Genomic DNA, 16,492 nt, shown 5'->3' on the forward strand with positions numbered 1-16,492 from the left:
GGTGCCCCCAGCGTCCCTGTCCTGGGACGTGTCCCCACACAGGTCGCCTGCCAGCACTTTGCAGCCAAAAAGCAGGGCAGATGCCCCGGCAGGCTGGGGTGCTGGAGGCCAGCGGGAGCCGCCGGGCACACCTGGCTGCAGAGCTCACCCTGGAGATCCGGCCCTTCCCAAGGGCAACAGCCAGAAGGGCAGACAGCAGCAGCAGCACAAAGCCCCAGGGGCTGCTGCAGGAGGGCACCTCCTCCCCAGACCCCTCCTGTTACCTTTCCAGAGGTGACAGCTCTGGGAGCGACTGTGGCCAAGCGCTGCCGCGCAGGGAAGCTCTGTGGGAGCAGGGTCTGTGCCCGCCAGCGCCAGCGGACAGGCACGGAGGAGCCGGCACAACCCCCTTCATCCCATGCGCAGTGATCACCCCTCGCTGTCCACTCCCCTCCTCAAGAGACCAGGCGGGGAGCAATCCGTGCTGGCTGGGGTTGCATTTTTTATTAATCTGAATTTACAAAAACAGAAGCATTTTCACATCCTACCCTGTCACCGCCAGGGCAGAGAGGCGGAAAAATGCGGCAGCGATAGTTACAAAAGGGGAGCCAGGGGCTAGGAAGGGAGGCCGTGCTCTGCCCCGGTTATGCAAGGCTCCGCGGGAGGAGGAAGGGGAAACCAGAAGGGATTTAAGACACTGTTGGCACAACACTGATCTGCAGCACCAGCTGGCAGGCAGCGGCGCTATGTACCGGGATGGGGGGACAGGTTGCCTGCAGCCAAGGGCCAGCGCAAGGCGCTGCCGGCCCCGCGCTCGCCCCTCAGCGCAGCAGGGCAGCGCGCGGCTCCTCGCGCAGACCCTTCAGTTGCAGCGGGGCTGAGGGAGGGCTGGAACGGCTGCATTTGGCTGGCACTGGTGAACTGTGGAGCAAGGGGAAGGGGTCAGCACTGAGAGGCCCCATGGGCAGCAGGAAAGGCAGGCGCTGGGATACCTGGAGCATGCAGGATGCAGCGCTCTGGGGCAGGGGGGCATCAGCACGTGGATTGCCGGCCCCTGGCAGGCAGGTTGCCCACTGCTGAGCCGTGTTTGACAAGCCAGGCAGCAGCCCTGCTGCGCAGGAGCTCTGCTGGACCCCTGCTTAATGCCGCTCGAGAGCGGCAGAGGCTGAGGAAATGCACTATTTAGAGCACAAGAACCACAGTCCTGCTGTCTCTTCCTCCCCCAGCGCCCTGAAAACCCAGCTTATGACGCATGGCTTCACTGCAAGTAATCTACCCTCCTCCTGGGGCCAATACTGCAGTGGGCCCGGCTCCAGCTGCTGCCTTTGTGCCAGAGAAAAGCAAGAGAGAAGCTTCCTGTGCCAGCAGGACGTGTGGCCTGGAGCAAGGATGTGCTCGCAGGGAAGAGCGAGTCCCCAGGCTACCGGCAGCGGAGGAGCAGGCTGAAGAGCGGCTACAACTGGACCAGCTTTTATTGAGCTTGATCATCTGAACAGACTTGTAAACACGGAGTGACAAGGAACCAGAGGGACACACCATGCACCCTGTGCCACACACTGCTCGTGTGGAGACTGAGCTAGCTGGAAGCGTAGGCCTCTGCTCTATCCCCTGCCTGGCTCTGGAGGAACAGATGCCAGCCAAGCCTTCTGGAGAGACGGGGATCTCTACAAACTGTTTTTATTGATTTCTCAAGCTGCAATGTCAGTATTTGCTGGTGTTGTGATCCCCAGAGGCACGCTGCACTGCTACAGAGCAGCCCTTTGCCTGGGTGGAATGGTCCTACAAGCTGGCAGGCTGGACGCCAGCTGGCATGCCCAGTTTCTTGTGGAAGAGGTCATCTGTTCCTGGTTCTCTGTAAACCTGAGCTGTTTCTTCCCTGATCCACCACCTCCACCAGCAGTCACTGCGGAGGAAGAGGGATGCCCCGCGGGTCAGTGACCTGACCCTCCTGCAGGTTCTTGACGAGCTGAGCCAGCCAGCGCTTCGTGGTGGTGTCATCCTTCAGGACCTGCGCGAAGGTGGTGTCCTTCAGTTGGTCAGGAAGGCACTGCCTGAGAGCTTCACGTGCCCTACATCAAGAGACAAGAAACAGGGGCCCAACAAATAAACTCACAGGGGCAGGAGGGGAGCGAACCCCACTGGGAACACAACGCTCATCTGCCAGGAGGGGAAGGGGGGTGTCTCCCTGGCAGGAGGTAACCACCGAGCAGCCCAACACGCAGGGCTCTGCCAGCCAGCACGGCTCCCATCCCTTAGGCCATGGCCCACTGAGCAAGTCCCCATGCCCTGACACCTGCCAGCAGCGCGATTCCAGAGCGGGCAAGAGTTGGCTGCTGGTCAGCCATGGAAATACATGGATTTTGTACCAGAATGTCATCTACTGGCTTCTCCGCTAACGGCTCCCACCACGCAGAAGAGGAAGGGCACGGCCTACCTTCCACCTCAGGGCTCCCCTGTACCTAGCCGAGCTACAGCTATGCTAAGCTCAAACCTGCAAAGCTCTAGAGTGTCACTGCTTCCCCCACCTAAGAACTCCTGGTGTCAGTGGCAGAAAAAAAAGCACTACCTACACTAAGCTACGGCTGATGCAAGGACAGACAGCAACTCTGACCCCCTCTGAGCGGGCGCGATGGAGAGGGCTGCGTTTGCAAGGTAGATGGAAGAAGCCCCTGCTCAAACTCCTAAGATGTTTACCTGGGGTTATCGGACAGACGAAGGTAACAGCGGACAACGTGTTTCAGCAGCCGTGCCGAAGGCTCCTTGGAAAGCTGCAGGACCATTTTACCCTGTTTGAAAGAGGCCAGTGCCAGCAGTTAGAAAAAAAAAAAAAGTCTTTATAAAAATAGCTTCACAATCAGTGAAGACTGGGAAAGACCATTAAACCACTCACTCTGTTTTCCTACTCACCACAGCCCATTATATTTCATCCAGATATCCCTGTAGGGAGAACCTCACTTGCCAAGACACCTTTGAGAAGGGCAGCTAGCCACAGCTGGAGAAGGAGTCTCAGCAGCTGGTGGGAAAGCTCAGCTCCTCTCTACTTTGTTTCCTCTATTTGCAAATGCTTCCCGCTTCAAAATTTCTGCTAGGTTACAGGGAATCTGGATTCTTGTTTTCACAGAGGAATGCAAACGTATCTCGGACACTCTGATAAGCTCAGCTTCAGTCAGCCCACGAGGGACGTTCATGCCCTCAGCAATAATCCATGTTCTCATCTGCACTGCCATTTTCACCACCCTTTTAAAACTCTGCTAAGGGCCTGGAAAGCCATTCTAAAGACCAGGGCTCACCCACTCTGTTAGACCCACATTCTGGTATTATTACACACCCAAGAGCTGTATTTTTCACTTTCTGCTCCACCACTCACATAAAGCTGATCCTGGGAAACAAAATCAGAGCAGATCTCCCCATCCCGGCTTGTTTCTCAGATTCTCTAGGACTCTGCACACGGTTGCATGCCAATCTGTCACCCTGGACGTACCCAGCGTGGCGGGCAGCGCAGATCCGACGGCTGCTGTTCAAGAGCTGAATCACATCTGCCTGGCAAGTTCCTGTCCCCACAAAATACGGACCAGCACTAACCACTTCCCATTAGCCATATTTACCTGATTTCAGATATTTACTCAGTTCAGATAGCAATTAATGAGGTCATCTCGCCTATCCTTTTGCAAGCTTTTAGTCCTCAAGAATTCCCCAAAATAATAAGCAAGAGGCCAGAGAGTACTTTAGACATCTCTTGGACAAGAATTACCAATCCACTGTTTTTAAAGCCTCTAATACTTACTTAACATCTTATTCATGTACCAGTGGATTAGGAAGTAATCATCCTCACAAACCAGAAATACATTATGCTGACTCTCTGAAATTCAGAATAGAAATGCTTACAGCACATCTCCATCTTCCTTCAGAGCGTTAGGGAATATTAATCATGTCAGCACTCCATCCAGTAGTGGGATTATACCACAGCTAGGGTTCCTCCATGCTAACAGAGCATGAGATGCTCACAGCCCTCCATGTTCATGCTCTTTCCTGCCACAAATTCTTCCTCGTTTTCCTTCCCTTCCATACCCAATGGTTTCAGCTTCTAATTGCTTTTTTTTTCCCCTTTGCCCCAAGCCAGATGTATTTTCATCCACAGCTGATCCCATTAGCAACTGCAAAATCCTATTACAATGGACATTTTAGACATGAGTTCTAAAGCTTTCCTATTTTGCTGTTCATGGGTAAAACTGATTAGAATGAAAATAAATAAGTTTTCTTCAGATTTGGGAAAATAGATATATAAACAAACATTTCCATGAAAGCATCAGTATTTAGTCACAGAATCAGGAGTGGTAAGCACAGAAATTTATACTGCATTTTAAGAGCAGTCTCGAGAGAAATAAGAAAGGACAAAAAGCAGAACATCTGCTATTCCTGCGCAAACCTATATTCCCCTTAGCAAGCTCAGAGACAATGCTCAAGCTGGGGCTATTGCTCTTTGAACGAATGGAATTTGCGTATCAAAACTTCTCCTTCCTAGTGGACAGGGAACAGACAGGAATTATTTGCTCTGTGGCTTCCAGTACAAGAACTGTGGTCAGCTCAGGAATCAGGCTCCAAAATAAACAAAAGGAGATGGACCTTCCAGGCACCAAATGGGAAATCCATGGAACTCCTTGGTAAAGGACACCATGGATGCACAAAGATTCCATGGTTTCAAGGGGAAGACAAACACTTGGAGAAAAGTCCAGGTTACTATACAGAAAACTCACTACTGCGTCCAGAAAAATCCAACCTTTGTCCTGTTCTTACTCATGCCTTGGCATCTTATTCCACCTGTTATGGAAAACAGACTTCTGTTCCACCCCTGAAATTCCATAGGCATTTCAGAAGGAAAGGCAGCTTTTGGATTTTATTTTTGTGTTTCCTTACTATAACATGCATCTTTCTGGGGCTGCAACCAAGGAAAACTAACATTTTACAACACACAGAAGAAATCAAAATGTCATATGAAGCATGGAAGAAATTCATCTGCTCTGACATCATGCAAAAGGAAAGAACTTTGCCTTTGCTCTAGGCAGACAACAGTAAAATAGCTGCTGAAAAGGGGCTTTTTTCTCTAAGAAAAAAAAATCCTACCAGTATCATGGCAACATGGGAAAATCGCTCGTACGTCTGACAGATATATGCCAGTCCTGTGTCATCCAGGAGGATTTTCTGGAGAATAAATGTAGCAACCTAGAACAGGGAGAAAGCAGAAAACAGAATTCATAAACAACCCATCCGTCCTGAAAGGGATCAGTCTTCGTGCTGAGTTCTCATCATGGCAGGCTGAGGGCTAAAAGGCCCTTTAACAGACAGCTAATGCTGTACTCGATGAAAGGAAACTGAAAGGAAAGCTGAAGGGAAGCTGAAAGGAAACACGGGACACTACACAGTGTTTGGCATCTCTGACTTAAGGAAAGAGGCAGATACAGAGCAGGGCCTACACTAAGACTGGGTGCAGGCTGCAACAGATAGTAGCTAGGACTGAGCTTCTCAAAACAGCTTCAGAGTCACAGCCATATTATTCTAGTCACAGAGAAAGAACCAGAAGTATCTGTTCCTTGGCCCTGCCCTCTATGGCACAGTAGACTTTAGTTTTCATCCTGAGCACTACTGCTTGGTCACAAGATAAATGACTTCCTGCGTGAATTCCATTCAGATGCGTCACTACCCTTCAACACAGAGAAGCACCCAGACCAAAATCCGTGGCCTGTGCTACCCAGGTCACCAGAGCAAACTGAGCACAGACCTGAGCTCGTGCTGCACAGGGGACCCTGACCAGGGGTCACACTGGCCTGCTCCAGCCTGATGAACTCTCCTCTGCGCTGTCTATTTACTGCACTTGCTCTCTTGGGCCAAGAAAGTTGAAAGTCACTGTAGCGCTATAGGGGAGGGAATGGCTGTTAAGGCCAGAAAGATCTTGCCCCACAGAACTACCCAACTGAGGAACTTCCAGCTCAAAGCTTAGCAGTGTTTTTTGAGGACAGGACACAAACCAAGCCTGCAAGTCACTGTCTGCCAGAACTGTTGGAGGCAAACAACAACAAGTCTTAATTAAAACAAATAGTAGATACCGTTTTGGAGAGTTCACTGCCAGACTCCATGATACGTAAGCATAAGGGGATAATTTCTGTTGTCAATAAGAAATTAATCACTTCTTGCTCATCTGTTTTCACCAACGCCCCTTGAAGGGAAAAGAAAAATCAAAACATGACAAATTGTTCCACATAATCTCATCATTCATCCTGTGTTGTGCCCTTGCCAAGGACTGTTAGATCTGGATAGTGGGCAAAGCAAAAATCATTCTGAATATATTGCAGCAGATCATTTCAGCAGCATAAAGGTAATCATGCTCAACTGGGGGCATTTTTTTTCTCAGAAAAGGGGCACATTCTTGGCTTTCCCCTGGCAATAACACAGACACAAGAGGATCATTCCTATCAGTTATTCAGCAGCAACCTCTGGCAAGAGGAAATGCATTTCAAGACCCTCATTTTATGCATGAAGGCGGAAATGTTTTGGTGAGGAAAAAAAAATGGAGGGGGGGGAGGAAGATGGAAAATACAGCCAAGTAAATGAATGGTAAAAAGGCAAAGAAACTCCCATCCGCACCCAGCAGCCCAGCATCTAGGTGTCTGTTTTGAGGGTGAAGGCACAACAGACTGCTGCTGCTTCCATTCATGGCAGATAGATATTTCTGGCAATGCAGCTGGGCACCACAACTTGTTATTGCTGAAAATCAATTTCCTACACAGTCACAGGAACATGCCAGGGTGACTGCCTGAAAAAAAAAAGCTTATCCTTCTGTTAATACTACAGGACTCAGAAGATGCTGGTAAAAACAGACCTGTGACTCTGGTCATGCTGATGCCTACACACACAGCACAAAATGTATCCAACTCGATAGGAAACGGGTGCTGCAGCACTACCCTGGCTGCTTACCAATCACTCCGAGACTCGTGAGCCGCAGGTACTCAAACGGCCGCGTCTTGCTGACTGTGTGCAAGAAGGGGTACAGGAAGAGAGGGATGTGAGCTGCCAGGAAAGCTGACCTGTACGAAAGGGAGAATAGCCAGTGTGAGACACAAGGAAAGTCATATAAGCACAAAATCCAGTATTACCACACAGCGTAAACCTATTCCTGGACAGTGTTGCTGACGCTCCTCAAAAGAGGGTAACAGTTTGTTCTCCGATGAAAAGGAACTGCTGCACTGTGCACAGCACAAAACCTAATGCCTAAATGGCCAGTCCCTTACACAGCTGCTTCCAGCTTACCAGGTATAGACCTATTACTGCTATTACCTCCTCCTGCCATGCAGAGTCATGGCTCATTCCACCCACAGTGACATATCCCCCTGCAGCTCACGGGCTCACAGGGCAGTTAGTTGTGACGCCTGCGCATAGTCTCAGCACAAAAGGAATTCAATACACACAGGCTGGTTTCTAGGTACTATCACTGTGTAAACATCAGGGTGCTCACTCACCTACCCAAAGAGCCCGCACGCTGCTCTCTGACAGCTGAGAAAAACAGAGACTGCATGGAGAAACCTGGAGACTGTCATGCTAACTGTCTTGCATAAACATCCAACATTCTTCTATCTACCTTCTCAACTTTAATTATAAAGACATCTAGTATAAAATTAGCCTGTTTCTTTAGTCACTGTCTGATAGAGGGTTGCTGTTCAACGTTAACTTGTGCCAGCTGATAAGCAGCTTCAGCTACCCTGTCCCTTCCTCTCAGCAGGAATAGAAATGTGAGATCATGGCTCTCTGGGTTATCATCTTCTGGGTTTTGGCAACTTATTTTGGCTTAGCCGGCCTGTCAACCTGGTTATCTGTACAAACAAGGGAAAGGAGCAGGCAGCTGCCTGTCCTCCAGCTCTGTGTGCTGTTCCACTTCTCTTGGTAAGAGCGCACAAAGGAGCTCACCTGCTTCTGCAGCCAGACTGATGGAGCTGCCAACATTAACTTCTCAGAAAGCTCATGCATGTGGAAACACTCACCTTGTTTCGGGATGTGATGCAACACACTGGAGTAGAGCTAAAGCATTGCAGACTCTGTTGGACTGATGGGCTGTCAGAGTTGGAGGGTTGATTGACGGATAAATATTTACAATTTCCTAAAAATTAACAGATGAAGAAAACTTAAGGGAGAAAAGCCATCGGCAAGCTGCACAACAGCACTTGCCCAACAAGGATGGTGTCAAGAGATGAGAGTCCCCTTTCACCAAGACAGGTTACATGGCAGCCATCGTGCTGCCCAAGAAAGGGGAAAGCTGGGCCAGAATCAATTTGATGAGCAGTCACGAGGGATGCAGCTAAACCTTAATTTTGGAAGAGAACAGTTCAGCTAATTTCCTGTCTCTTTGCTAGTAGGGAACTGTTTTGTTTGAATTTCCCGAGTCTATTCATCCTGCTGGCGCTCTTCTCCCTCAATACAGGGGAAGCAGCTGAGGGTGAGAAATCCAATTCAGAAATCTGCCTACTTTCCACCATAACTCCCTTCTAATTTTCTCCACTTGTTTTCAGGTCACTTTGAAAGCAGTTTGACATTCTGACTGCTTTTCCATCATTCATCTAAATTGACTACATTCTGCACCATTTTCAATCCTTCTTTTTTTTTTTTTTTTTTGCAATTATTTGCATCATTTGTTATTGTTCTGACCATATTCTGCACTGGAAGGTGGCCAGTCAACAGAATAGAGCTGTAGAGGATGTTGGCCCAGCAAAGAGCTGCACAGTTGACTTTGAGCAGAGATCTCTGAAATAGGGAGCAGTATTTCCCTATCCTTCCTGCTGGCTGGGAAGGGTATGGGCCGCTTTCTGACCAAGTTCAGGCTGATGTAAAATCTAAAGAGATCTCAGCTCATCCATTCCCTTCCCAACTATGCAGATTTCTCTTATAGTGCCTACAAATATGGTCTTGCTAGTGATGACTAATGGCAAACACTAGATACAGATTTCCTATCAGCCACTCCCGACATTCCCCACCACACACCATATGCCCAGCAACAATAAGGGACCTCATTAGGGTGTCCTAGATATAGTTCACGGACAGCAGCTCTGCACTGCGCAGATGCTGAGCCCTGGAATAAGGATACTGTCAATCCTACCCACCTGAAGGAGGGCTGCAATCGTGCCAAATGAGTGCCACAGCATCGGGGCAAGGTCAGGCACAGACTCCCGCTTCTTGCTCAGCTCCAGCAGCGCGTTCTCCCGCGTCTCGGGGCTGGACAGCTCATTGATCCATTGGTAGATCTTCTCCCGGTCTACCTGAGCCAGCGCTGTTGGCACAGGCTGGAAGGAGACAGTACAATTGGAGTCCTGCTGTTTTATCCAAATTTCATCCAAACCCTTCCCACAGCCTGACAGAGAAGCAACAAAGGGTTCAAGAAACAGCTCACTAGTGGACAGAGGAACTAAAAATAAACTAAGATATTCTTGACGTGTATCACTTGGACGTGGATCACTTCCCTAGGTTAGCACTATTATTCCACCAATCTAAATGGCAAATGTTTTACTTTCTGGACTGACTTGTTAGGCACGGTCTTTTTTAATCCTCTTGTCAAACATTAGCCAGTAACTTCCTTCAGCAGCAAGGGAGCCCTGCAACTGCATGTGTGGGCCAGCAGAGCTCCTGGGGGGTCACACATACTTTAGCCAGCTCTCGGCTGCTCCCCCTGCCTTTAATGCTCCAAATGCACACCTGCACAAAGTCAAACAAGGAAATACCAGTAACTGCAGATGCTACCTTCTCCTCTCTAAAATGTTTGAGGATGCTGGGACCCACCAATGTGATTTGGCCAACGTGACTTCTGCTCAGTATATACCCAGAGAAGGGTATATCTCTGTTGATAGTTAAGACATATTTACTACTGATTGGGAAAAATGTGTTACAATTCCTCCTCTGGCTTTCTTGGAGCATCAGACAAAAAAAAATCAAGGTCAAAAACAAACAAAAAATTAGGGGAGACCCAGGAAAGAAAGGAAGAGAAATGGCTACAGTGAAATTGCAGAGCAAGTCTCAGTGAGAGCTTGTCTCATGCCTCTGCTGCCATAACAAGCACTCGAGGTGCAATAAAATGCTGAGCAGGGTTCCTGAAGAGGCAGTTCAGTGATTCACATCAAAAACTTCACAGCAGACAAACTTGGACATGAAAACTTCCTGCCTGAATACTTCTAGAGTCAGTTCTGAACTGACTGTGTTTCTTTTTCCCTCCCTGCCTGTGCTCACCACAACGGATGTAGACAGCAACACTGCTGCGAAGCCGCTCAGCACCGAGTCACCACAGAGAAGAGAAAGTTCATGAACTGAAATCAACTGGAAGCAAAACTGAAACTGCAGGGCAGGAGTAGCCTCCCAGGCCGAGCCCTCCCAGAGCTTGCCATCCATACCTATGAGCCCTCCTCAGTTTATTCACATATTATATCTGCAGCCCTGCCCTAACAGATTCTTGCCCAGCTATGGGATTTATATTGAGCAGAAGCCATAATTTCTCTCTTTCCCACTCACTTCCATCATTTTAGTCATCTTAAATGTCTGCATCTAAGCTGATGGGCAAATACCACTCCTTATACTGTGTACCTCAAATAACTTTTAACTCTTTATCTTTCTTCCTACTCCTCCCTTTTCCCCTTTTGCCACCTCAAGTCTTTTTTTTCCCCAAGACTCCCACAAAGATAGTAAAAAAAAAATGTGTTTAAGAACTAAAGTGCAATTCCCATGATATCTGCTATACTAGAGCTAAGAAAGAGGAGAAGAGCAAACAGCTCATTAGGTTTTGTTTAGAATGTCAAGGGAACAAGCAGTGTGGCAATGACGCTGTTGAAACTATCTAAAGCTTCCATCTATTTTTCTAGACACACTGAAGTTTCAGTTCCTGTAAGCTTAAATACAACGACCCTTTAAAAGCACAACCACATGCCTCTGATCCCTAGGGAACATGAAGTAGATTTTCCACACAATTAAGTTTATGATGTCCAACACCTGTCTGAACAAGTACCACCTGCTTTCCACACGCCCCTATAGTTGCTCCTCTCATATCTTAGTTTAACTTTTTTTTTTTTCCTCCTAATTTCCCTAATTTTTCTCCTAATTTCACCTTGTTGCTGTTTAACTCACATACATACTCCCAGCCTAAAACTCTGGAAAACTCTAGAGGCTCCAAGGTAAGACCCTGCCCAGCAGACTTTCCTTTGCACATGTGGAAAGGAGAAGTTATCAACAATACATAGGGTGAACTGGCCACCTCTGCCCATGAGAGACCTCCAACATTCCTGTCAGATTTCCTCTACAATTACATAACAGACTCATCCTAGGTAACTGGTTTATTTTCCAAGGTAAGTAGTTGCTGCTAGGTATGCTGGTAAAAATAGTGATGGAGAAAGCAAAACACTGACTAATAGGATGCATGAGCTTTTATAACTATTTTGATAGATCACCAACTCCACAATATCAAAATGAACTTTTTTTTTTTTTAAATAGCAGTGAATTAGTGAGTTGCAGTCAGATGTTCACAGAGTTCAGACAGCAGCACTGCCTCGCTGCTAATTAAAGCTGCATTTATTGGGTTTGGTCTCAAGCCTTCATGCTGAGCTATTCTCAGATCTAAAATCTAAGCATCATCTCTGCCTCCAGCATCACTAGATAAAGACCAATACTCCAGCTCACCACGCTTTTATCACGGTAATGTTCTCAATGCTCAAAGGAATTCCTGTGCCAACTCACAACAGTGTTATTTGCTGCAGTTCCCAAGCACTTTTGCAGACATGAATGTTCCTCTAGATCACACTCTACTATACGCAAACTGACAGAGACAGCAACTATCTCAACACAGAACTATAAGGTTTCATGAACTACATACAAGTTAAAGAGACATTTAAGCAACTGCCCAAAATAAACATGATTTCTACTCTTGAATCAGATTATTTTATGAAAATTGTCTTAAAAAAAACTCTTCTAGAGCTGACTAGAATACAGATAGAGGTTTAATGAGAAATACAGCAATCCCTCATGGATTTGGACATGCACATATGAATCACGTTGCTATTAAAAAAATCTAAGTGCTGATTAGGAGAGTTTGTGATGAACTTGTGTGCCCTTCTGTGCTCCAGAAAGCATCACTTTAAAACATAATCATTTGCCAGCACTTCAAGAACCAATTTACAATTGTGAGCACTTAAGTAAAGTGGAAGACTTAAAAGTTCCCTCAACTCCTGCTCATAAATACTTTATGTGGCCTCGTTTGCTTTCCAGTCCAAGCGGACCCTTGCGCTAAGCGAATGTGCCGAGGGCTCCGCTTGTTGGTCCCGCGACACCCCCGAGCCCTGCGCACGGCGCTCGCTCAATGGCCTCTGGGAGACCCTCGCGCGCCGCCAGAATCGAAAACAAAGCAGGAACCGCGCGGGTGCCCGAATCGAAAACAAAACCGGAACCGCGCGGGAGGCATAAAACCCGACAGCCCCGCAGCTCGGCCTCCCCCTCGCGCGTCCCGCCCGGCTCCAGGTAGGCTCCCCCGCGCGGCCCTTAACGCCAGGTCCGTCCCGGCGCGAGGAGGGAAGGCCCCGCAGGGAGGGCCCGGCGGCGGGACGGGCCCCTCGCGCCCCCCCGCGCTCCCGCGGCGCGCCGGGCTCACCGCGGCCGTGGCTAGGCTGTGCATGGCGGCCGGGGGCCGGGCCCGCCTCACGAGGCCGCGGCGGGGCCGCTGGCCCCTGGCCTCTCACCCCGCCGCCGCGCGCCCAACGGCCGCCGCGCGCCACACGGGCCGGCGGAGGGCACGAGCGCGCATGCGCGGGCAACGCAGCCCGAGCCCTCCCGCGCATGCGGGCGGCGCGGGGCGCGCCGGGAAGGGCGCTGCCCCCGCGCTGACGTACGTGCGTGCGTGCGTGCGTGCGTCGCGCGGCGTCTGGCGCTGCTGGCCGGTTCCCGCCATCCGCCGCCGCCGCCCTCCCCCCCCGCCCGCCGCGCCGGGACGCAGGTACCGGGCACCCCCCGCGTCCCCTCTCCCCCGCGGTCTCCCGCAGCTGCGCGTGCAGCCCCCTCCTCATCCTCTCCCTCCCGCTGATGAGGGCCCGGTGGCGGCGGCGGCGGCCGCAGCGCGGGCCGGGCCGGGCCAGATCCCCGGCTGCGGCCCAGGCCCCGCCGCTCCCGCCCGCCCGCCGGCCGCTCGCAGCTCTCGTGGCCCTCGTCTCGGCACCCCCGTTCGCTGTCGCCGCCGCGCGCTCCCTCCGCGCGGCTCCCGCTCCCCGGCGGCTCCCGCGCCGCTCCGCGCGCGCGAGGCCGAGGTAGCCCCGGGCCTCCGCGGCGGCGCCGCCGAAACAAAGTAGCCCCGTGCGCGGTTCTCCTCGAAACTTTGTTTTCTCGCCCTTTGCCGTATGGCGCTTTCTTCCCGAACGCAGGTGTGCACGGTTTTCCTGCTTTCTTACCTCGTGTTGCCGTTTTCTGTCTCACCCTCTCCCTCTTTAAATCTCCGGAAAGTTTCAAGGAGATCAAAGCCCTTCTGTGTCTCTGGGCTCTGCTCGGCACGTTCAATGTGCAGGAGCCAGTGTCCTGCTGTCCAAACGGGGAAAGCTCCTCCTGCTGTGCATTTTCTTCAGGTGTGTTAAAGACCTAACAAAACTTATTTTTCCCAAACTTCTATAAAAATGTTTACCCATGTCTTTATCTTTCTGCAGGGATTATTGCTAGCTAGTTCTAATACTCGTCTTTTTAACAGGTTTTTAAAGTGAAGTACACTATCCCCTACTAGCTCTGCCTGTGGGCAAGCATGGCTCCGTTAAAGGTGCACGGACCTGTCCGGATGCGCAGCATGCAGACTGGGATTACAAAATGGAAAGAAGGGAGCTTTGAAATTGTGGAGAAGGACAACAAAGTGAGTCTAGTGGTTCACTACAATGTTGGAGGAATTCCAAAGACATTTCAGGTACACCAAATATTCGGGCTTTTGTTTGAACAGTGCGTAGATTGTGTCCTTTTGTGAACAGCTGTTCTCTTTGAGTCTATTAAGAGTCACATAAACTTCCCTCTGTCACTGTTTCTTGTTCCCCATTTCCTGAACACTAATCCTGTTGTATAACTCCCCTGCGAATTATTCAGGTGTGTTGTTAAAGGATCTGCTGAGGTCAGCACAGAGCATACGATTGAATAGAAAGAAGTGAAAAAGAGGGGAAAGATCACCAAATTATTCAGTATCTTGTCTCACGTGTTTAGATTTTTGGGACATGTAGCCTTTCTCTTACTGATAGGTTTGCAGGATGTGGAGGTGAAGCTCCATGTAAGCCTTATGGGATGCACCTGTGCTAGAAGCTCTCCCAGCTGAAGAATATCAGTGTTAAAGTACTTGCAGCTTTTCTGTTTGTTTATGCAAGACTGTCGTACTAGATGCATCTTACAGTCCTGCCCAGTTTTAGGTCTCAGCTGTGCCAGACAATGTGTTTTCCTTACTGCGGAATTGATGTAGATCAGTGTTACGGATTCTCTTCCAATGTTTAGCCTAAGCACTTTTTTTTTTTTCTTTTCATCCTTTCATTTTATAGTAGTCAAGTTGTATTTTTCATGTCACTTCTCCTAGGTTTTTCTTTTATTTAAGAAGTAACTATCTAATTTAAAAAAAGGAAAGGAGCAGTTTAAAAAAAAATTCCATATCAGTTACTGTGTTGTAACAGCCTTAACTGACCTAAGTTTTGGCTTCCGCTTTTTCTTGCGATCTTTGAGCTCTAGTGTTCATTAGACCTTTCTCTGAGCCACTTCTGTTTGTGGACTTGTTGAAAAAATATTTTATTTTTGAAAGATCGGATTTTGTTGTTTTCATGTGCTGCAAAGCCTCAGCAAAGAATCTAACATGACAATTAGCGGGTAGACCAGCCTGTGTTGCTTTCAAATCAAGGCGTAAGACAGTGAACAACTTTGGACAGTTGCTACCTCTGTTATTGTCACCGGAAAACGTTAAGAGTGGTTTATCTTCTCACATAAGATGCTGTGACTGCACATTTGCTTTAATCCAATGTTAGACTGCACTGCTTCTGAGAGGAGCAGTCATTTCTTGGCCGCTCCCATCCCCGGGTGCTCCTTCCCACGTGCTGCTGTCCGCGCGGCCAAGCGCTAGGCTGGCATCGCGGTGGCTGGAAGTGCAGCTCTGCAGCAAGGCCCAGCCTCTGGAACGAGTAACTGTGGCCTAAGGGGCACAGTCTAACTAAGCCTCTGTCGGCTCTGGCTCTTGGCAGATCTCTCCGGGAGCCACTTGGCAGAAAGCTAGTTCAGAATAAGTAGAGGGTTTTCACTTGGATTAATTCAGGGAAGGAACAATGTGCCAGATCTAGAGGCACCTCTAGCTGAGGTCGAAGGGGCGACATGGACCACCTAAGAATGTGGTGGAGGAGGAGGAAGTGAGCAGCACCATCCTTAGACCAGCTTGCTATGTTTGGGCAGTGCTTGTTTTTCAGCTGGATCTGCTTTCTGATCCGGCACAGTTTGCATGGCACACTCAGTAATGTGAGGAAAAGAGCACATGCAGGAATGAGCAGCAGACAGGGAGGGCAGACTGCCCCTTGACTGGAGTTTGTGAGCTCCAGTCCATCAGTGTGTTCTCATGTGCTGGTACAGGTGTGACAAATACCTCTAAATCTGCTTTAGAAGATGTATTCTTTATCTGTTGACAAGTTGCTCTGGGAGTACAATAGGCCCTTTCTCTACTTATTTTTTTTTAATTAGTTTCTGTAATAGAACATTTGGATAGATGCAGGGATATATTTCTTTCCGCAGTCACTAGTGTATCATCAAACTTCTTACATAAGATGATGTATTTTACAGACATTTAGCATCTAGCATAAGCTGGTCAGATATTTTAGATAAGTATTAAAAGAACTCTTTCATTTACCACTACCTCCCACGACTTTATGACATTGATTGAGCCATAGCAGGTACGTAGAGAGTATACAGTGTCCTTTCACGACAGCATTTTGAGTTGAAATAGATTGTTCTGTGCTGGGATGGTGAAGTGACTCTAATTCTTTTGTAGTAGGCTCCATACTTTAAGTAAGGATAAAAAAAATTCGAAGCCCCTTTTCAGTTCTTGAGTTTTCGCAAGTGTTTTTGTCTTTTTAGACAAAGAACAGAGCAAAAAGTATTACAGAAGTGTAATTTTCCCAGCAAGTAAACCCATTAATTTCTTATTGAGGTGGATTTGCAGCCTCTCAAAAACTGCTAGTAGATCTAGATCGGCTTCCCAATGAGCTAGAGATCTTGGGTGCATGGGAATCTTGCTGTGGAAGTGGTGTGCATTTTACTTATTTTACTTATATTCTTTCTTTTGTTTACTGAAACAATTTTAAACAAAAATCAAGAATCCTTTTTTTTTTTTCTTTTTTTTTTTTTTTTGAAAAAAAAATGTACCTTTTGAAAGAAGCAGCCTCTAGCACACTGTATAGCAGAACTTTGGCGTGAGATTTTCCTTGGCTTTATTAATTCGGCATCATTATTTGTGCTGATG

General features: G+C 48.6%; 2 protein-coding genes across 2 annotated transcripts in view; one reads left to right on the top strand and one right to left on the bottom strand.

Moving 5' to 3' along the window:
• Nucleotides 1-1,623: 1,623 nt before the first annotated feature.
• On the bottom strand, nucleotides 1,624-12,664 carry CNOT9 (CCR4-NOT transcription complex subunit 9). The gene is made up of 8 exons (XM_088540366.1): nucleotides 12,641-12,664; nucleotides 9,123-9,302; nucleotides 8,010-8,125; nucleotides 6,949-7,058; nucleotides 6,081-6,190; nucleotides 5,101-5,199; nucleotides 2,674-2,765; nucleotides 1,624-2,048 (listed from the first exon to the last, which is right to left on the bottom strand). The coding sequence occupies exons 1-8, from the start codon at nucleotides 12,662-12,664 to the stop codon at nucleotides 1,880-1,882; spliced, it is 900 nt and encodes a 299-aa protein (XP_088396492.1). The 3' UTR covers nucleotides 1,624-1,879.
• A 1,059-nt stretch (nucleotides 12,665-13,723) lies between these two features.
• USP37 (ubiquitin specific peptidase 37) overlaps nucleotides 13,724-16,492 on the top strand; it is a 31,249-nt gene continuing 28,480 nt past the window's right edge. Inside the window, exon 1 of the mRNA XM_010215339.2 lies at nucleotides 13,724-13,927. Within this exon, the coding sequence (XP_010213641.2) occupies nucleotides 13,772-13,927 (156 nt within the window). The 5' untranslated portion in view covers nucleotides 13,724-13,771. The remainder of the gene's footprint in view (nucleotides 13,928-16,492) is intronic.

The sequence above is a fragment of the Tinamus guttatus genome, unplaced genomic scaffold (genome assembly GCF_059628265.1).
Source record: "Tinamus guttatus ecotype Peru unplaced genomic scaffold, ASM5962826v1 Tinamus_guttatus_pri_ptg000060l, whole genome shotgun sequence".
NCBI lineage: Eukaryota > Metazoa > Chordata > Aves > Tinamiformes > Tinamidae > Tinamus > Tinamus guttatus.